A 17,755-nucleotide genomic window follows, 5' to 3' on the forward strand; every position below is an offset into this window, starting at 1 on the left:
TTAAGCCTACTACAGGTGTCACCAATTCTGATTTAAATATTTAAGATTTGGAGAGATTTCACCCTGAATATTTTCAGACAGCAAATTGACAAGAGCGAAAATTAAATGTAAACTAACTGAAAGCAAACTCTGTGCCTTATTCTGCTACGTGACGTCACTAGGATGCTATGGAGTAGAGATGTATGGTAATTGTCCGTTTTGATGAAAAGAGTGACTAATAATTGTATTATTCAACCTAAACTGTTTGAAAGGCACAGATGTTAAACTGAATAGTCTGCATAAAATTTTTATTAGCAAATGTTGGACGTGGTTTTACTGTGTTTCCAAAGTGTGCCAGGTTAAATGGCTTCTGCATTTCTCTAGTTTGATTAGCATCACTTTGCAGCTGATCTGACTACGAATTGACCTATGCTGCATTTTTGTTGTAGACTTTTGCGGTGTGCCTCAAGGTGAGCCCTGCTAAGCTAATATATATTAAGAGGTGCAAGCAGGAAATACTTTCATGGTGGGAACATAGCTCATCTTCAAAACGGTTACCCAAGGTGCAGAGAATGTCTTTGTTAAGTTCTTACAGGGAGAATGTGACATGTAGTAATGAATACTGTAGCTTAACAACAGGACCAGCCTTGCTGCATAGCAGAAATTATCTGAGGTCTACTTAATAGGATATAATGTAGCAATATTAACTTCTGCCCTGTTAGCATAATTTTCTATTACAGTCAAGGTGAGGTTGACATGGTATTCAGTAATATGTTTGACTGTCTTTCCAACAACAGGCCAAGAACAGCTTAATCCAGGACTGTCTGATGTTAGGTGAAAATATGTGGTGATATAAGATCCGTATAGATGGCATCTGCAAGCAAAGATGTCAGGGAGAAAATAAAAAGGGAAGTACAAAGTACACGAGTATATGATGTTGTGTTGGTTTTATGGCTATGATGCTATAGCTGTTACATATATCCTCCTGATTACATAACTTGCTGTGAAATTACTTTTTTGGTTGCTGAGGACTTTTGCGGCATTTTGTCATGTGGTTCACATTAATCTGTGGATCTCCCTGGCTTCTGTTGCACAGCAATTTGTTCTGTGCAGGAGACTTTAAAAGCAGGCTCTTTCACAGTGAGTAGAGGAGTGTCAGGAGTGCTTTGAAGGGATAATTGGCTTCCTTCCATTTGAGGATTTAATAGAGCACCTTTCCAGTACCCAGCACCTCCCGTCATTTGGAGAAGCACAGTAACCCATATCTTGCGCGTCACTCCAGGAAAGTTGTTTTATAATAGCAGAGTTTTAAAAAATACCTGCTCCTGTAAGAGCTGTCATAGCATGCTTTCTGACTGATCTGGAACCCAAGAGGGCATGCTGCTGTCTGAAAGCAGAAGTTGACAGTGCTATACTCAAAGGCTCCCGTAACGTTTGAGGAATAGCTTCTATTTTGTGTGTTTGTTTTGGTACTTCTATTACTAGACAGAACGGATGGATGCTCATTCAGTTCCTTCAGATATGATTTTGCACTGAATTTCAGCCTTAGGCTAGGAGGAAAGACTCCTTCTCTCGTAACACACTGCCAACATGTATACTTGTGGTTTATGAAACACCAAAGACAGCAGCATTTCTCTTGAGTGCAAACAGAGTGAACTCTAGGACCTGATTCAGCAGAATGTCTGTGCGTATGCTTAAATTTAAGCGAACGATTAGGAGTTCTGTGGAAGAGGGATTTGGGAGTTGTAATAAAAAGTGAGATTAGAGATTGGAAAGATTAGAGAACGAATGGCCTGAGTGGAGTAGAAGCATAAGGCCGTTTGGGTGGTCTACTTCGTAATCCTGTGGTTTGGTAGTTATTTTGCATAACTTATCTTGATCCTTACTCCTCAGACTGGATTGAAACAACTGAGATGCAAATATTCTTCTGGGAAAATATGTCTGATAAAAATATAATCCCTAAAGCTTGATCTTTACTTACCTGTAACATTCTTTAAAGTAACATGCTCGTCCATGTCAGGAGTGCCTGGTTGTGTCTGCTTTTCACGACGGACAATGTAAAATCAGGAGTGAAACTTGCACAGTTCAGATCAGAAGCTTTTCTGGGTCTGCAACAGAAATGTAAATCTGAATTGTTCAGGGCTTTCAGCTCCACCTTCTCCACCTTCTCTGTGTCATTTATCCCATAGGACAATTCTTATTAACATGTAATTGTTGGGATCCCATTTGCACCTAGCATGTAGTGAACTGTCCTTAATGTTGCATTTCATGTACAAAAAAAAAAAAAAGCTGGCAAAGATGATGAAAGACCTTCCCTTCCAGGAGTGGTGATGAACATTAGGCTTACTTTTATTATGAAAGATAAGACTGCAGCAGTTCCTAAGGTTTTAGAATGGTGTAGACAGCAAGGAATAAAATGAAAAATGGACCATTTTAATGGAAGAAATGACACCTACCATTTGCTGCAGCCTTTGAGATATTCCAAAAGTACTAAACATTACAACATATGAATAATAGTCAGGGAGATTGGGGCAGAATTTCTTTAACTCCATACTACTTTAATGATTAATTTTGTTTGTACTCATTCTCTTCCTTCAAGGTTATTCTTAATTACTGGTGTGGTAATACATGGGAATCTTTTGCAATGCTAAAGCACTTAAAGATAAGTATGTGTTTTTTGATTTGTTTGAAAGAAGTGATGTCTATGACAGATACAAAAAAGAAAGAATTTCTGTTCTGAGATCAGAGGTATTCAAGACAACAAAACTTGGATTTAGAAATGCACAAACCATTTCGCTTCATCAGGCTAAGCAAAGTAGGTCTGTGAGGAAGCTAATTCATGTCATGTATATAAAGCAAGTCAAATTCCAGCTACTACAAAGCTTTTATGTAAGACTTTGCTGACCCAATAAGTGGTGGAATATAAATAGATCAACAGTACACCCTTCCTTCTGCTGTTCTACCTAATACTTCCTTGCCTTCAGGATTGAAGAGTATCTGATCTCATGGGTCTTAAATTAGACATTGTTTCCTACCAAAAAAACAAAATCCAGGAGAATGAAAATTTAATGGTGTGAGAGTGTTCTTGTGATTTTAGAATGAGAAGCTGAATTAGGAATATACTATTGTTCTTCCTTCTTTTTTTTCACATATATTAACTTCACAAAGCTGTAACTGCCTGGCTCTCTACTTGCTCTCCTTAGCTACCCCTGCCAGGTGGCTTGACATGAGCCTCTTCAAAAAGAGTAATTGTGTTAAACCTACATTAATTTACTTTCTCCTTTTCAATAATACTTAAAATGCCCTCTTCATCCTGCTTGCAGGTCTCCACTGCTGCTCAGAAGATGGAGCACTTTTTATTTTTAGTAACAATGTCTCTCATGCTGGGATGGAAGAATCTTAAACCAATTAAACACATTAGAAGATAACAGTGTGTGTGGGTTTGGTTCAAGATCTTCATTTTCTTCACTCTGGGGTATGTCCTAATACCAGCCTTTCTATCCAAGATGACAGAAATAGTGTGATAAGCTGCTAACTAGGTAAGCAGTACAGCTGCTGCTTTGTCAGGTATTCCCTTGCCAAAAAATCACTTGTGATGGCTTTTGCCATTTTTTTTGTAATTCCATTACAGTTAAGTTTTATAAATGATCTCGATTTTGACTTAGGAAATTTTTTCAGATGCCTGTTTCTTTTTAAACATTTATTTTTTTAAAAGAATTAATCTCTTGAGCCTGAAGTGTTTTTTCCAATAGAAGAGGATAGTGTGTGTGCACTTTTTAAGATTTGATGATTTGTCCTTCCCTTTTAATAATGCTTAGTTACTGGGAAAAAAATTATTAACTGGCTAGAGCATTCTGATCCCTTAAAATATGTCTGGATCCACATATTTTAACTCTGTGTATACACTCTGACTAGCAATTTGATTTCATTTTTTTATTTGCAGAAGTTGGAAAAGCATGTCCTGAACTTGCACATGCATCTGTCTAGGCCAGAAAGCCTTTGGCTACACTGACACTAAACCGTTATTCATTTGATATGGAATTTACATGGGTTAGCAATGTCCAGATTGTTTAAATACAAGATATTTTCTAGGAACTGTGGCACGTATTGCTGACCTGCATGCTCTCATCAGCAGGGATATAGTCTTCAGCTTTTTATTTATTCTTCATCTTTAATTTAACAGTCAGAATACAAAGCATGGGGCAGGCTGTCCTGCATGGATTTACTTTTACAGTGGAACATCAATACAAAATAAAGTCTGGTGGCACTTTATAGAAGTCTTAACGCCCCAAATGTTAACATATCTAGCATTATTCAGCATGGCAACCTAACTTGTATCATCTCTCTTGGACTGGATTGAGGGATAAATCCTTACAGGGAGAGGCGACAGAGGTCAGTAGCCTACAGTAGTGTTTTCTCTCACCAGAAATAGTAGGTCACTATCACTCTATAACTATGTATTTCAAGTAAGGATAATAATGAAGCTGTGAGGCTACGTTACTCTTTGAAGGGCACTTCTAATGTAATACTTCTGACAATGGCAAATGTAATTTCAGAATACTCCAAAAATTGATAAGGGAGGAGAGACAGGAAGGTAAGACAAAGCAAGACAAGGCATGGCAAGGAAAGAGGAAGATGGTCTATTCGTTAGAGTACTGGTATAGCACTTGGGAGGCTGGATGAGTTCCTGTGCAATGCTGGGTTTGCTATTCTGGTTAGTGTTTCATCTCCAGTTCAGAGGTCCTTGTCTACTGCTCAGTTTGGCACTACACAGCCTACGGCCGGACCTGTGAGCTCGTAATTCCCACTGATATTGATAGCAAACAAGTAGCAAGTAAATACTTCTGAAGGGGGTCATTTTTTAAAGGGAATATAGATTTTTGATAATCAAGTGCCAAATTTACTGAATTACTGTACTGCTAATAGTCAAGAGTGTTTGCGTTGTGAGGTGTTGTGAAGATAAATGAATTTGTCAGTGAGATGCTCAGATTGTCTCATTTGTTATTTTTCCCTCGTACATGGCATTTGATAGATTGCGCACTGCTGTCTATGCAAATAGCTTTACCCTGGCTAGTTTGTATATTTGTCTGCGGGAAGATGTATCTAAAAATGGTAGATTTTTTTGGACATTTTAAATTACGGTTGGGGCGGTTCCATCCTGTGGGTTGCGTTGGCTGCGGACTCGGAGTTTTCCAGCCAGGACCACGTGAAGTGCCCAGCCCTGCTGCGGGTTCTTCTTGCCATGCTGCTCCTCATTTTCTCTCTCTGACTTGCCTGCCTGCAGTCCCCGTCTCCCTTGGTTTGGTAGCTGGGGAGAGATCTCCACTTTCCAGCTTTCTGCCAGGATATGGAGGTGGCATATGGGTCCCTCCAGGGATGATGCTTTCTGTCTTCTCCACCCCCCCTTTTCCTCCTGCCTTAATCCCAGAACAAGTGGTAGATATTCTGTGTTACAGAACAAGGCTAGAAGGACATGAGCAGGCTGCCTTACGCTCCCTCTTCCCGTGCTCCAAGTTGTTGCTAAGTTTTGGAAGCTGTAAGGCCATGCCTGTGTAAACGGACCCTGTGCATGCATTCCCACCTTTCTCCTCCCCCTTGCCCGTTCAGTGGGACATGGAAAGTCTGGCCAGCCTTCAGGAAGGGAAAGGCTCCTCACATCTGCGCTGAAGCAGCCATCTTCCCTTCCCTCCTCCACACACGTAATTTTAAAACAAATGTTACCCTGTAATGCAAAATTTGCTAAAGCATCTGTTTCTTTCCTGGAGCTCTGGAAAAATTTGATCAATGTGACGAGTTTGTGTGAGTCTGCCTGGAAACTGTGTATGTTAGAGGATGAGTTCAATATGCATATCTCTGACAGCTCCTATTTATACCTACGTCAAGGTCCATATTGTCCCTCTTACGTTACTCTATCTCCCCAGTCAGTTCCTTCAGCAGTTGGTCTCTCTCTTTCTCCCACATAGTTTCCAGGATCTTCTCTAGGAAGTCCTGAATACGAAGGGTGCACTGCCATAAACCAGCAAAAGGAAACACCTAGAAAGGTGCTGGTTTGTGTGGCCTTATCTCACAGATCCCGCTCTATTTAGGCTGCTTACATTTGTGCCGGTGACTCCTCAGAGCCGCTCTGGAGCTGTGGAGCAGGAGGCTGCTGCGGGGCCTCGGGCTCACTGACGGCTGTATCCCTGTTCAAAATGGCATCGGCGGGTGTGCAGGCTCCTTGTTCTGGGGTGTCAATGTCTGAGTTACGTTATGGGAGAGATTTTTCAAAGGTGTGCTTCAGACCATTATTAATTGTCCCTTTGAAAATGTGAGTATTTCATACTTGCCTATAACTTTAATGACTAATTCGCTGATCTGGGCTTTTTGAAAGCTAGCACAGCCTCACTTGCTGAGAGTGAAAAGAGAGGATCTCTCTTTGCTTAGCGCTCAGCAGTTGAAGAATTCCCATGAGTGGCAGTTACCAGGTCAACAGCAATAGAACAACCCTTGATATTAATATTTTGTAAACTAGGAAAACAAGCCTGATGGGGTGTTTTTCTTATGTTATATAGGAAGCACTTCTTTTTCTCGCATTTTTCAAATGCTGGAGAACGGTAATTGTTCGTGTAGAATTATCTGTTATTGTTAGTAATGTTCTTGCTTCTCTGCAGCACAATGACATTGCCTTTATCCTTTAGAAGCAATGGAAAATTATAAATGAGGTTAACAAGTTTCAGCCTGAAGTGAAAACTAAATCTGTGACTATACAACTTTTGTTGCATTCATTCTGGTCAAGGGTTGGTTTGTTCATTTATTTTCTGGGAAAAAGCATCTCTTTTGCTTGGCCTCCTGAGAATCAGAAAACATGATTGAAACTCAGCTGGAGCAGCCTCTTTCAAGGCTTAGCAAAGAACAGTAGACACAGCATTTAGGGATGTAGGTAGCTTGTTTTCCTTAATTGCTTCCTAATCAGAAATTGGATGAACCTTCGGGATGCAGAAACAGGGAAAATCCTCTGGCAAGGAACAGAAGATTTGTCTGTACCAGGAGTGGAGCATGAAGGTACTGTGTGGCCTTACTGTGCATTTTGGGGCTGGGTGGTGCTGTACGTCTGGGTCACCAGAGCTGCGAGCGTACCCCTGCTTTGAAGGACAGATGTCCTGGCTGTGACTTCACACCTTCAGAGGCTTCCACCACAATAACCTCGGGACACGTGGAGAAGGGTGGGAGTGGGTCAGTGGCTGGCAAAGGGGACAAGTCAAACAATGCTAAGCAAGGGAGCGCAGCTGGGTAAGGAATGAGTGGCCAACCTTTGCTAGGTCAACTGTTGGTTCCAAAATGAAAAGTATAAAAATATATTGACTTTTCTCAGTGTAACAACAGGGTTTCGTCAAGGTCTCTCAAATGGAGAACCAGTGGGGAAGAAGCATATGGATATTACCTTGCCTGGCCACAGCTCTCCTAACATTCTCCTGCACTACATTTGACCTCTGCTTTAAAATGGCATACATGGCACATTTGCTCTGCTCTTCTGTCCCTCTGCCGTTGCTAGGAAGGCCTGTTGCCCTTCTGCTTCTGTCCTCGCTGAGGAGCAGAGGACTTCACTGTCCCTTAGTCTTCCCCTTTTGTGACAAAGCACTGTGATAGGTAACGTCCCTTGCCAAGAGCTTTGTTTTGGCTCTGTGAAGAGTCTGACCTCACTGAATTAATTTTGAAGGCTTTGCTATTATGTGAGTATCATAGCTGATCTCCAGTAAGTGGAGTGAACTTGATCATTTAATTATGCTGGTGACATTGATGTATTTTTGGTTAAACATCAAGGACTGAGTTCTGCCTGGCACCACTAGGACTTACCTCTCCCATAAATTGGAAAAATCTGTTGTGTCTGAAGGAGGCGAGCAGTGTATAAAGATCCTTCTCTGCCCAGAGAGCCTACAGAAGATCTGTGGCAAAACACTGAGTCCAGTAGTCTTCCAGCAATATACCTGGTTTCAAAGCCAGCTTAAGGTGCAAGAGAAATGAGTTGCCTTCTCCTCATTTGGTCCCCAGTCGACATTCATCTGCTTTGTGACGAGGGTTCATTATTAGGAGCAGTAGTAGGTTGCCTCAGCTTAAGAGGGGCCTGATGCCAGGAACAGAAGTTGCAGGTCAGACCTAGAGGAAAGCAAAGCTGTGACTCAGTGGTTACTAAGAGTATTTTCCAAGCTTTGTCTCCTTCAGCCTTGCTAACCTGAACTTCCATTCTCATACCAGTGGTAACAGCAAATAGTTCTGCCGATAGGTCTTAACAGGTATTTACTCCTGCTTACCATACAAGATACCTACACTAAGGGAAAGCATTCCAGCTCTTTCAAATACACCTGTGGGAAAGCAATTGAAATACAACTTTCAAAAGAAATGCGGTAATTCATCAATTCAATGCTAAATTTCTTAAATTGCAGGTTAGTGATGCTTTGCCTCCTTGATATAACTAACATTTGGCACGCCCACAGCAGCTAATGGGAGGCCTAGGAGAAATGAGGAATCAGGCTTTAGAAAGCAGAAGAAAATCAGCCAAAAGTATTCCCAGTCTTCCCAGATTTTGTGCTTCAAAAGCTTCTCCTTGAATGCATGGCTAGTCTTTGAATCCACTTCACTCTGTCTCAACAGCCTGTTGCACTGCCTTGGTTCAATGCAAACCGCAGAAAGGTGTGCTTTGGGGCAGAGAGGACAGCTGGAGCTGTGTCTCGTGAGGGTTTCTTGTGTTGCCCCATTTCCCTCCTGCCATCTTTCTCACTTTGGCAAATCACATCCCCTCACTGTGTCTCAGGTTTTCCTCACATACAAAACAGGAACCCTCACCTCCCTCAGAGGAGCTTGGGGAATTAATTAAAGCATACTCTGGCATGAGATTAATGCCCATTGTACAAGGAATTGTTAAGACCTTATCTGGTGTGCAGTTCGGTCATCCATCTAGAAGATGGATGGCAGCAAACTGGAACAGGTGCAGAGAAGAGCTATTAGGAGAAGCCACTGAAAAGATTACGGATGGGAGGATGGTCTTCCTTAGGAGAAGAGTGGAAAAAAGCCGTTCTTGTATGGCTTAGCAAGAAAAGAAGACTGAGATGGATAGATTATTCTCAATAAATAGGCAAAGAAAGGGGAGAGGTGTCCAACAAAGGACTATGAATTAAAAGAAGGTATGGGGAAATGCAGTTCCGGTACAGTCCTGCAACAGAAACAGTGAGGGCAAACAGTCAGAATAATTGTTTTAAAATGAAGGCCATGTGTGTCTCAGAGTCATTATATAGTACTTGTGTGCGTGTGTTCTGTGGCCATTCAGGGCAAATCACAGTCTAGACATAGCAAACAAAGAATCAAATATATAGCAGAGTGAATAAAATATATTTCCTTTAAACAGGACTTCTATTTGCTTTTTAAACAGGACTTCTATTTGATTTAAGTACAGGTTTCTTTAAAAAATGAACTCGTAAGTTTCAAATCATGATACTGTATTACTACCTAAACTTACTATTACCACTTAGATTAAATGAAAAGAATATTAATGTGGTATTGGATTGCTGCCAAAGTCCTAACATTAAACCTCTGAAAGTAGTGGAAATCAGTGCTTGAGCACCTGAAACTGGAATTAACCATCTAAACCAGCTTTTGACAGCGGGAGCTTTTCCATACACCCAGTCAGCTCAATTCAGTGACAGTGCATTCAAAACTGGGAGGCAGTCGGGGACATGCAAATCCATAAAGTTTGGTTTCTTCCAATCTACAAGCAATTCTTGGAGTAAGATGCTGAGGTCTAGCACTTGTAGAATCCCCAGTGTTGTTCCCGGTCACCACAGCCAGCAAATACAACTAATCCTTTCATTATCTAAGAAAAGATATAGTTTGAAATATAAAAGAAGTTTGGCTAAGATAGCTTGCTTTCTTACATGTCCCAGATATTTAAGGTGGTTTTATTAAACTATATGAAAACATGATACAGATATTTTAATTGAATTTCAGTTTCTAGCTAAACACAGTTGGACCCAAAATGACTTGCTTAGTAAATAAGAAATGTGTCATTCGTCACTTTCTAATCTAATCAGAATTAAGCATCTGACTAAATGTATGTTAGTTAAATAAGTGCTGAAATAAATGTGCAGATATAGTATATCCTCAGGTTAACAAAAAGCAGTACTAAATTTAGGATAAAGGCTGTGCTTACCTGCATTTCAGCATGTTTTAAAATGGTCCTAACGGATGAGAATCAAACTTCTTTCTCCTATGTCTTTTTAATGGGAAAAAAAAGGTATAAAAGCAAAATGAGTTTAAAATAAACAATTTCAATTACATTTTCTGCTTGATGGTATGCATATCAATTAAAATCTCTTAGATCAGGGGTTTAAAGACTACACAGTCCTACTTTTATTAAAAGTAACCTTTTATTTTGTAGTTTTACAATATTAAAGCAAACATTCTCGGCAGTCTGTCTTGGGGATGAAAGAAATGTAATTACTAAATTGCAGAAGTCATTTTACACTTAACTGCAAAGGGATGTTTGTTCACAACAGGCTGCAGTCTGTACTTGTGAGGGCAGTAAAGGCTGGTGCCATGCAGATTTCTATGCTGGGAAAAAAAAAAAAAAGACTAAAAATAATTAGAGAGCTTTTACATTTAAAACTCTTCCCTTACACTTTTAACTTTCTTTTTTACCTTTTTTTTTAAAAAAAAAAAACAAACAGTGGACTGTGTACTTCTCCCTGGGATAGGATGGTAGCTTACATTCCCTAACCCTCCAGCGCTCTAGATTGGTTTCATATCAAAGTCCTACTCCATTAAACTGTTCTGCATTAGATGGATTTGCCTGGGGTTTGGGAGACTCTTCCTTTTATTAAACAGCAGCCTGCTGTCTGCTCATGGATGTTTTGATGCGTTTTTCCATTTAGGAACAGTTTGGCTCATAAAGCACATGCCAGCTGTATTCCCTCCCCTCTTTATTTCTAATAAATTTACATGAAACATTTTCTAATACGCAGGAAGGATTATGTACGATCACACCACTGAAGTATGACGGGCTTGGGAGATTTTGAGTCTATTGACTCCCCCCCCGCCGTATTCTCCTGCTTAGGACCTTTCAGCATATTAATTAATCAAGCTCCCAAACTGTCCCTTCTCTTACTCCGCCACCTCTAAAAAAAGCCATGAAATATCTACCAGGTACAGTTTGCCACTTGCTGTTGTCATCTCATCCATTGCAAGAGCCCCGATACCTTGGACTGCCAAATTACTCTCCCTCTTAAACTCCCTAGTTTGGTACTGACTTTACTGCCTGTGTGGGTTTCAACGTTTGGGGAACAGACATTTTGCATACTTTTACAGGACGACTTCGCAGAGCTATGTGAGATGGCTGAACCAGTGCTGCTGGGCTGAGAAATAGCCGTTTGTGGTTTGCTGGGGATGCGCAGCCTGAAAGGGAAGGAGAAGTGAGAAGGGCTACCACGCTTGGTGTACTAAGCAGCCCCTCGGCTGCTTGTGGTCTTCAGCACACTTCCTAACATAAAAATTTAAGCTGCATCTCATATTTTGACTGGAAGAATTGTTTTTTTTAGTAATAAACAGCTAAGAACCAGGAGTCTAAGAAATCAGTATCCCTCGTTCTGTCACAAGTTTCATTCCTGGCTCTGGGCAAGGTACTTAACCTATTTGCATCTTGGATTTCATTCCTGCAGGTGTAAGAACGAAGTCCTTTGTGTTTGCATTTTTCCTGCTACTATGATCTTGTACTAGCACTAATCATCATTTCAAAGTATGTTATAATAGCACCTGAAGCAGCTGGGTTTGTTTTATTGTGTCCAAATAATGCTTCTTTGTCTGTTTCACAGCTCGAGTTCCTAAAAAAATCCTGAAATGCAAAGCAGTGTCTCGGGAGTTAAACTTTTCCTCAGCAGAACAAATGGAAAAATTCCGACTGGAACAGAAAGTTTATTTCAAAGGGCAGTGTCTAGAAGGTATGCATCTGCTCTGCGTGAAGTCCTGCTGCAGCGCAGGGAGTGACCCCCAGTGCGGCGGGGATTAGAGAAACTAAAATGGGTTGAACGTGGTGATTTTATAGTTTCAGAGTAGCGCTGAAGCACTCCTCTTGTCAGGACTAATGGGCCACAGTATTAGGGATAGCATTTCATAAGTGCATTAACACTTCGTTATGTAAGCAAAAAATCTGGGTAATCATGCTTCAGGGCATAAATCCACCGCAGGCTGCCTGAGGCAAGGAAACAGGTTATTTTAGAGTCACCCGCGATGGGGATTCATGCCTCTTCCTTAGAAGCACCTAGTGCTGGCCACCGCCAGACTGGAGGCCGGACTACAGGAGCCTCCGGTTTATGTGTCGGTTACAGCACTGCCACCGACTGTTGTCCGTGTGACTCCATGGCTGCACATCTGCTCTTCCTCACTGCAGCATTACTCTTAATCTGGGGTGGAGGAGGGGGAGATAAAACATTGAGCTCCTTGTCTTTTGGGCAACCCGTTGTACACTTAGTCTCAACTGGATCTGGGGGATGTCTGCAAGAGGGGGAGTGTGGTTTCCCTGTTCCCAATTAGGTGTGGTGGAATTTCCACTGAATGCTAAGGAAGTGGTGTGACTTTATCATTACCATCAGCTATTGTAGAAAGGGAGTATCTGCTTTAAGAGGCGGGCAGGGTTCAGTGCTGTTTAAGCTGTACAAAGTAATTTAAATGTAAAATGTTGGCAGCCCAGCAGGACAGTTTAGGGAGTTCCCCAGCCTGTCAGGTGAAAAGCAAAAGGACCATTTGTGGATTTTATCTTCTTTCAAATGCCTCTGGATCTTCTTTTTACTTTGCAGAATGGTTCTTTGAATTCGGTTTTGTGATTCCTAACTCCACAAACACTTGGCAGTCCTTGATAGAGGCAGCACCTGAATCACAGATGATGCCAGCTAACGTTTTAACGTGAGTGCCTTGGGCTTACAGAATCTGAGAGCAGGCAAATAAAAAGCAGTGTGGCATTTCCTTGGGGGCCACAGTGGGAGTGAAGAGAGGGAGCTGCTACCAACTCTGAATCACCCTCACTACTGTTAGCTGTTGAGAGATAAAAGGGGCTAAGCCAACCTCATTACCTTCTTTCCCATAGGTCCAATTTGCATTAATATAGCAATAAAAGTTTGGAGAAAGTGGAACTGATCCTTTGTTAGAGTTGCTTAATTTTTTTGAAAGGTGAACCGTGAAAGGATTTTAAAATGCTTTGCAGCTTAATACCCCTTACATCCACCAAAAAAAACAAGAGCTGTTTGGGCCATTTTCAAATCCAGCTATTGATCACTGACTCTTGTCCAAGGTGGTTGTTTTTCATGCAATGCATCGCCCACAGGAGCTGCTCTAGCGTTTGTTTCATCACTGTACCATTTTGCCAAGCTTTGTGTCTTTTACATTGGATTATAAACTATGCATTTAGTCATACGGAGTTGTATCTGGGGATAAAATACCCTTAACAGGTAGGAAACAGTCGTTTTATAGTCACCTGTAATGGGATTCACACACCTTCCTCAGAAATGTCTAGTCCTGGCCGCTGTTTGCACATTGACTTCCGAGTAGGTCAGTGATCCCGAGGACTTGTGTCCGAATAACGCACGCTGGGCATCGCTCTGAGCGGACAGCAAGGCACAAGCTTTGGTGCAATGGAGGAAAAGGCTCCTTGAGGGAGGCTGCTGGGAAGCTGTAATCGCTGCCAAAAGCCACCCTCCCTGCAGTGCTAGATGGGTGCTGGCGAGCACATGAGGAGCACGTTGCCAGGAGAGACAGAGGGGTATGGGAATCCTCCTGCCAACAAGAGGCAGACAGGGAGCAGCCAGTCTCACCGCAAGGTCACTGTGTCCTCTGGAAGACCTTCCTCTCCAGCATTTTCCCTCTCATTCCCTGTCTGGAGGAAAGCCAGTCACATAGAGGAGGCACGGGGATGGGAACTACCGTCACTGGTTTCTATTCACAGCACGTTTCAAAGAGAGAGCGGACTCAGAAGAGAGTGTCCAAACAGTGTGTCCAAACTGGCACGATCTGCTCAGAACTTCGTAGGTGCTACACACATCCTCGGCTCCCAGAGCTGGTGGCTTTCAGTCAGTACAGGAGGAGCCAGATTTGGGAATCAGAGTAAAGAAACAAAGACATCTGACAAGTTGGGTTTGACCATCTCTGGAAATCAAAGCATTTTCAGGACTGGGAGATGTGAGAGTCCAGTTCTCAAGTGACCCTGAGGATTTTCTAGTGTCCCATTTTTTCCCTGGAGTCTGTCCACTTGTAGTGGGCAACCAGATCTCTCTCCTATTCATGGAGGTGTCCTAAAGTCATTCTTGAGGCTTTCCAATAGAATCACCAGCCCAAAGAAATCCAAAGGGGGTTTTGTGGCCCAAAGCAATCTGCTTTTTTCAGCTGCCAAGACTTGGAGAGCCCCTCGCTTTCTGATATTCCCAAAGACCTCATGTTTGTCTCAGTGTTTCCATAGCAGGAGAGAATGGAGATGTGGTATTTGGTGCTAACCAAGGCACTCCGCGCAAAGGATTCCCGGCATGGCTGACTATCATCAGACTGAGAACATTCCCTGACATTTGAGTTCAAGCATTGTCCACGCCACGGCAAAAACGTTGCGCTCCTGCCAGGTTCGCTTTGCCGGTGTCACAGATGCCAAGAGCCACAGTGGAGATGGAACTGCTGCTTTGATTTTCAAGAGCCAGGTTGTTTAGACATGGTCAGATCACGCTGCTCAGGTGTCCAGGTGTTGTGGTGACCCCGAAGTTCTTACCGTTGTCTACTGAAATCTCAAAGTCGGCAACTTAAATCATCAGAGCTTTTGTCACACCCAAATCTACATTTCCATTGCAGTTTGTATAAAATGCATGTGTTTGCATTTAAGCACTTCTTGAGGGAGATGACACGTGAAGTTGGTTGAAGTAGCTTGCTCAGCACTAGAGGACAGAGATGGGGAATAAAAAAAGAATTCCTATCGTTTTTCACAATTCACTGCACAAGAGAGGGGCCTGGAGGTGCTGGGGCTGCTAGTTTATTTATAGCAACAGAAGTGAGCAGACGTTTGCTGTTTGTGAGCACTCTGCAGCCTGCGTGGTGCTGTGCCCAGAAAGGGGGCGGCAAGGGAGGGATGGGGGGAACTGCTCCGTGCAGGAACGCAGCGGAGAGATCCTCCAGCCCTGATGGCCGCCGGATCCGGACGCAGCGCTCACTGCGCGCGGCTCCAAGCCAACGCTCGTGTCGCAGGGGGGAGATGTCAGCCCGGGCTTGTGAGAGCACTGAGAGCAGCGGTTGTTTTCTACCGTTCGTGCGCTCTTCTAATACCTCTTCTTTCTCCTCTTTTCCTTCCACAGTGGTAATGTTATTATAGAAACCAAATTCTATGATGACGACCTTCTCGTAAGCACTTCCAGAGTGAGACTTTTCTACGTTTGAGATGGGGCTTTTTGGAGCTGTTTTAGTTTTCCTCCATACAGTTCTTGGTGCAGAACCCCCCGACTATCCAGTGGAAGACAGTCCTGTAGGCGGTGACCCTGGGGACCAGCTCAACGTGGGTTGTGACCTTTGCCCATCAGTTATTTTGCTTTCTCCTCCGACAAGACCAGACCAAACCCTCAGAGACAGGGCCATCTGCTCAGCGATGCACTGGGGAATAGAGGCTGTCTCTGAACACGGGCAAACGATGGTCATGCAGAACCAATACTGTAAATTATGTTAGTCTCATCCTTTGTACTTCTCTGGATCCCGGTATAATCTCCTGTTTCCACTCACACCAAACTCTCAATGCGTTTCATTTTTGGGGGATTAAGTTAACCTTTTCATTTTTCTCATGTTGTAGGTTTTTATCCTTTCACTGGATTTCTGTGTAACTGGTCCACGCATCCTCTTACCCTGAACTTGTAAAATAGACTGTGATATCACCTAATGTAATTAAAACTAATTTCTCAATTAAAACATTCCTACCGTCCAAAGAAGGGAAGAAACGTTAGTCCTGTGCGTTTTCCTTTCTGTTATAAAAATGCCTCGCAGCAGGCACAGACTCCTGTCCCTCAAGCCAGCAGCAGAACGGAGCTTTCCACAGCCCTGCCTCTTCCGCAGCCCCCAAATCCTTCTTACATTTCTCTCCTCCGGCTGACCACGTAGGAGAGGTTTCCTGACTGCTCTGACCAAGGTTTCTCCTTGGCCTCCTTTCTGTCCGTTAGTCCCTCGGGGCAGTTTGTCCTGTTTGCCCAGTCACCGGGTTTCCTGAGCAGCACTGCATGTCGTTCTGCTTTTCTAAGTTCCTGGGGATGCTCAAACCCGCCCTGGAAAACCTGCGTTCCCCTGAGCCCGCCAGCATCGGTCCCGTGCTGGGCCGAGCTCCCTGAAGCGCAGCCGCGGCTGCGGTTGCCGGTACCGACAATACCCACGCGTGTGCAGCTTTAACGACACACAGCGGCAATTTTGCTGCGACGGGCTGCTCTTTCCCCGGTCATTCCTGAGGGGGCATCTCCAGCTTCTGCTCTTAAACAGCACGGACGGCTTTACGATCGCTCGACACCCGGGTCAGCCCGTCCCACGGCTGGGCTTGGCGTTCTGGGGAGAGTCACGGGGAAATGAAACGCATTTCAGATCCTGCATTCAGCCACGGGGTGTCTGTGGGAGGGACACAGCGTAATTTTTTATTTAGGTGAATTGAAGTTGGACCATTAATCCCCATGAGAAGAGCGTTATCTGCCGTAGCAGCTTTCTTATGAGCCCTCACTGATGGATTTCAGCTGCTCCACTCGCAGGGCAGAGTCTTCTCAGCAGCGTGACCTGGCCAAGGCCAGACTTGATGCAAAGAGATCGACCAAAACCGCCTTCTGCACCCAGCGTGAGCGACAGCCGGTGACGGCGCTACCGCCGTCAAAGGGGAGAGACAAAAGGGACCCAAAAAGGAAAAATATAAAAGGTCGAGGGTCTTGAGAGCAGGTACCTCTGTCTTCTCCACTAGGCACGCAGCCGGCGTGGGTCTGCTCGCCTTGCCTTTTTCTGTAACGGCAAACGAGCTTTCAGGTCCCGCACCCGCTTAACCTTATCGGCGGGGACGCCCTGGGAGAGGGCCCTGGAGGGACACCCCGAGACCCCTCCCTCCCCGCCTGCCCCAGTTCGCCCAGTTCACCCAGTTGGAGCTGGCCGGCCCCGCGGCGGCGGCTCTGCGGCGGGTCATTGCCGCCCTCCAGTGGCTCCGTGGGAAATAGCTGGCAGCTCACCCGCTCTCGTCCCTGGACCAGCCTCTCCCAGTCCCCCCCAGCATCCCCCAGTCCCCCCAGCATCCGCCACCGCGGGGCTCAGCCTCCCTTACAGAACCGACGGGGCAAACGTCGGGGCCGGGGGAGAGCAGGGGGCCGGATCCCACCCCGGCAGCGGGGACCAGTGCGGCCCGACCAGACACCACCCCAAATGCAGGAGAAGGGCCGCGGGGGCTCGGAGCAGGAGCCCGTGCTTGGCCCGGGCAGGAGGAGCTGCGGGTCCCCTCCCCGTGGGGCTGACGGGGATTTGGGAGCCCTGGGAGAAGGGGCAGGAGACGCTGCCAGCGCCCTGCCCTTGCCGCGTCCCGTCCCCAGGGCCCGAGCATGGCACGGGCGGCAGTGGGCTCCCTCGCATGTGGCCGTAGGCACTGGGGCAGCAAAGGCCCCGGCAAAGGGACAAGCGGGGCTGGAAAGGGCGAGAGCAGAGCAGGAGGGCCGGGGTGTGCATCACCTCTGCCACCACCCGTTCCGCCTGTGGCCCGAGGGCAGCCCCACACCACCCCCGGCGCAAA

At 44.6% G+C, this 17,755-nt stretch overlaps 1 protein-coding gene across 2 annotated transcripts in view; it reads left to right on the forward strand.

Moving 5' to 3' along the window:
• The window catches only part of PDE6D (phosphodiesterase 6D), a 39,817-nt gene extending 23,881 nt beyond the window's left edge, over positions 1–15,936 (forward strand). Inside the window, exons 2-5 of one of the 2 annotated variants that reach the window (XM_082319216.1) lie at positions 6,932–7,020; positions 11,817–11,942; positions 12,798–12,903; positions 15,324–15,936. In XM_082319216.1, the coding sequence (XP_082175342.1) occupies positions 6,932–7,020; positions 11,817–11,942; positions 12,798–12,903; positions 15,324–15,405 (403 nt within the window). In that variant the 3' untranslated portion in view covers positions 15,406–15,936. The remainder of the gene's footprint in view (positions 1–6,931; positions 7,021–11,816; positions 11,943–12,797; positions 12,904–15,323) is intronic. The other variant, XM_082319217.1, reaches the window with a different exon arrangement.
• Positions 15,937–17,755: the final 1,819 nt, after the last annotated feature.

The sequence above is a fragment of the Platalea leucorodia genome, assembly GCF_965183815.1.
Source record: "Platalea leucorodia genome assembly, chromosome: 8".
In the NCBI taxonomy this organism is placed as follows: domain Eukaryota; kingdom Metazoa; phylum Chordata; class Aves; order Pelecaniformes; family Threskiornithidae; genus Platalea; species Platalea leucorodia.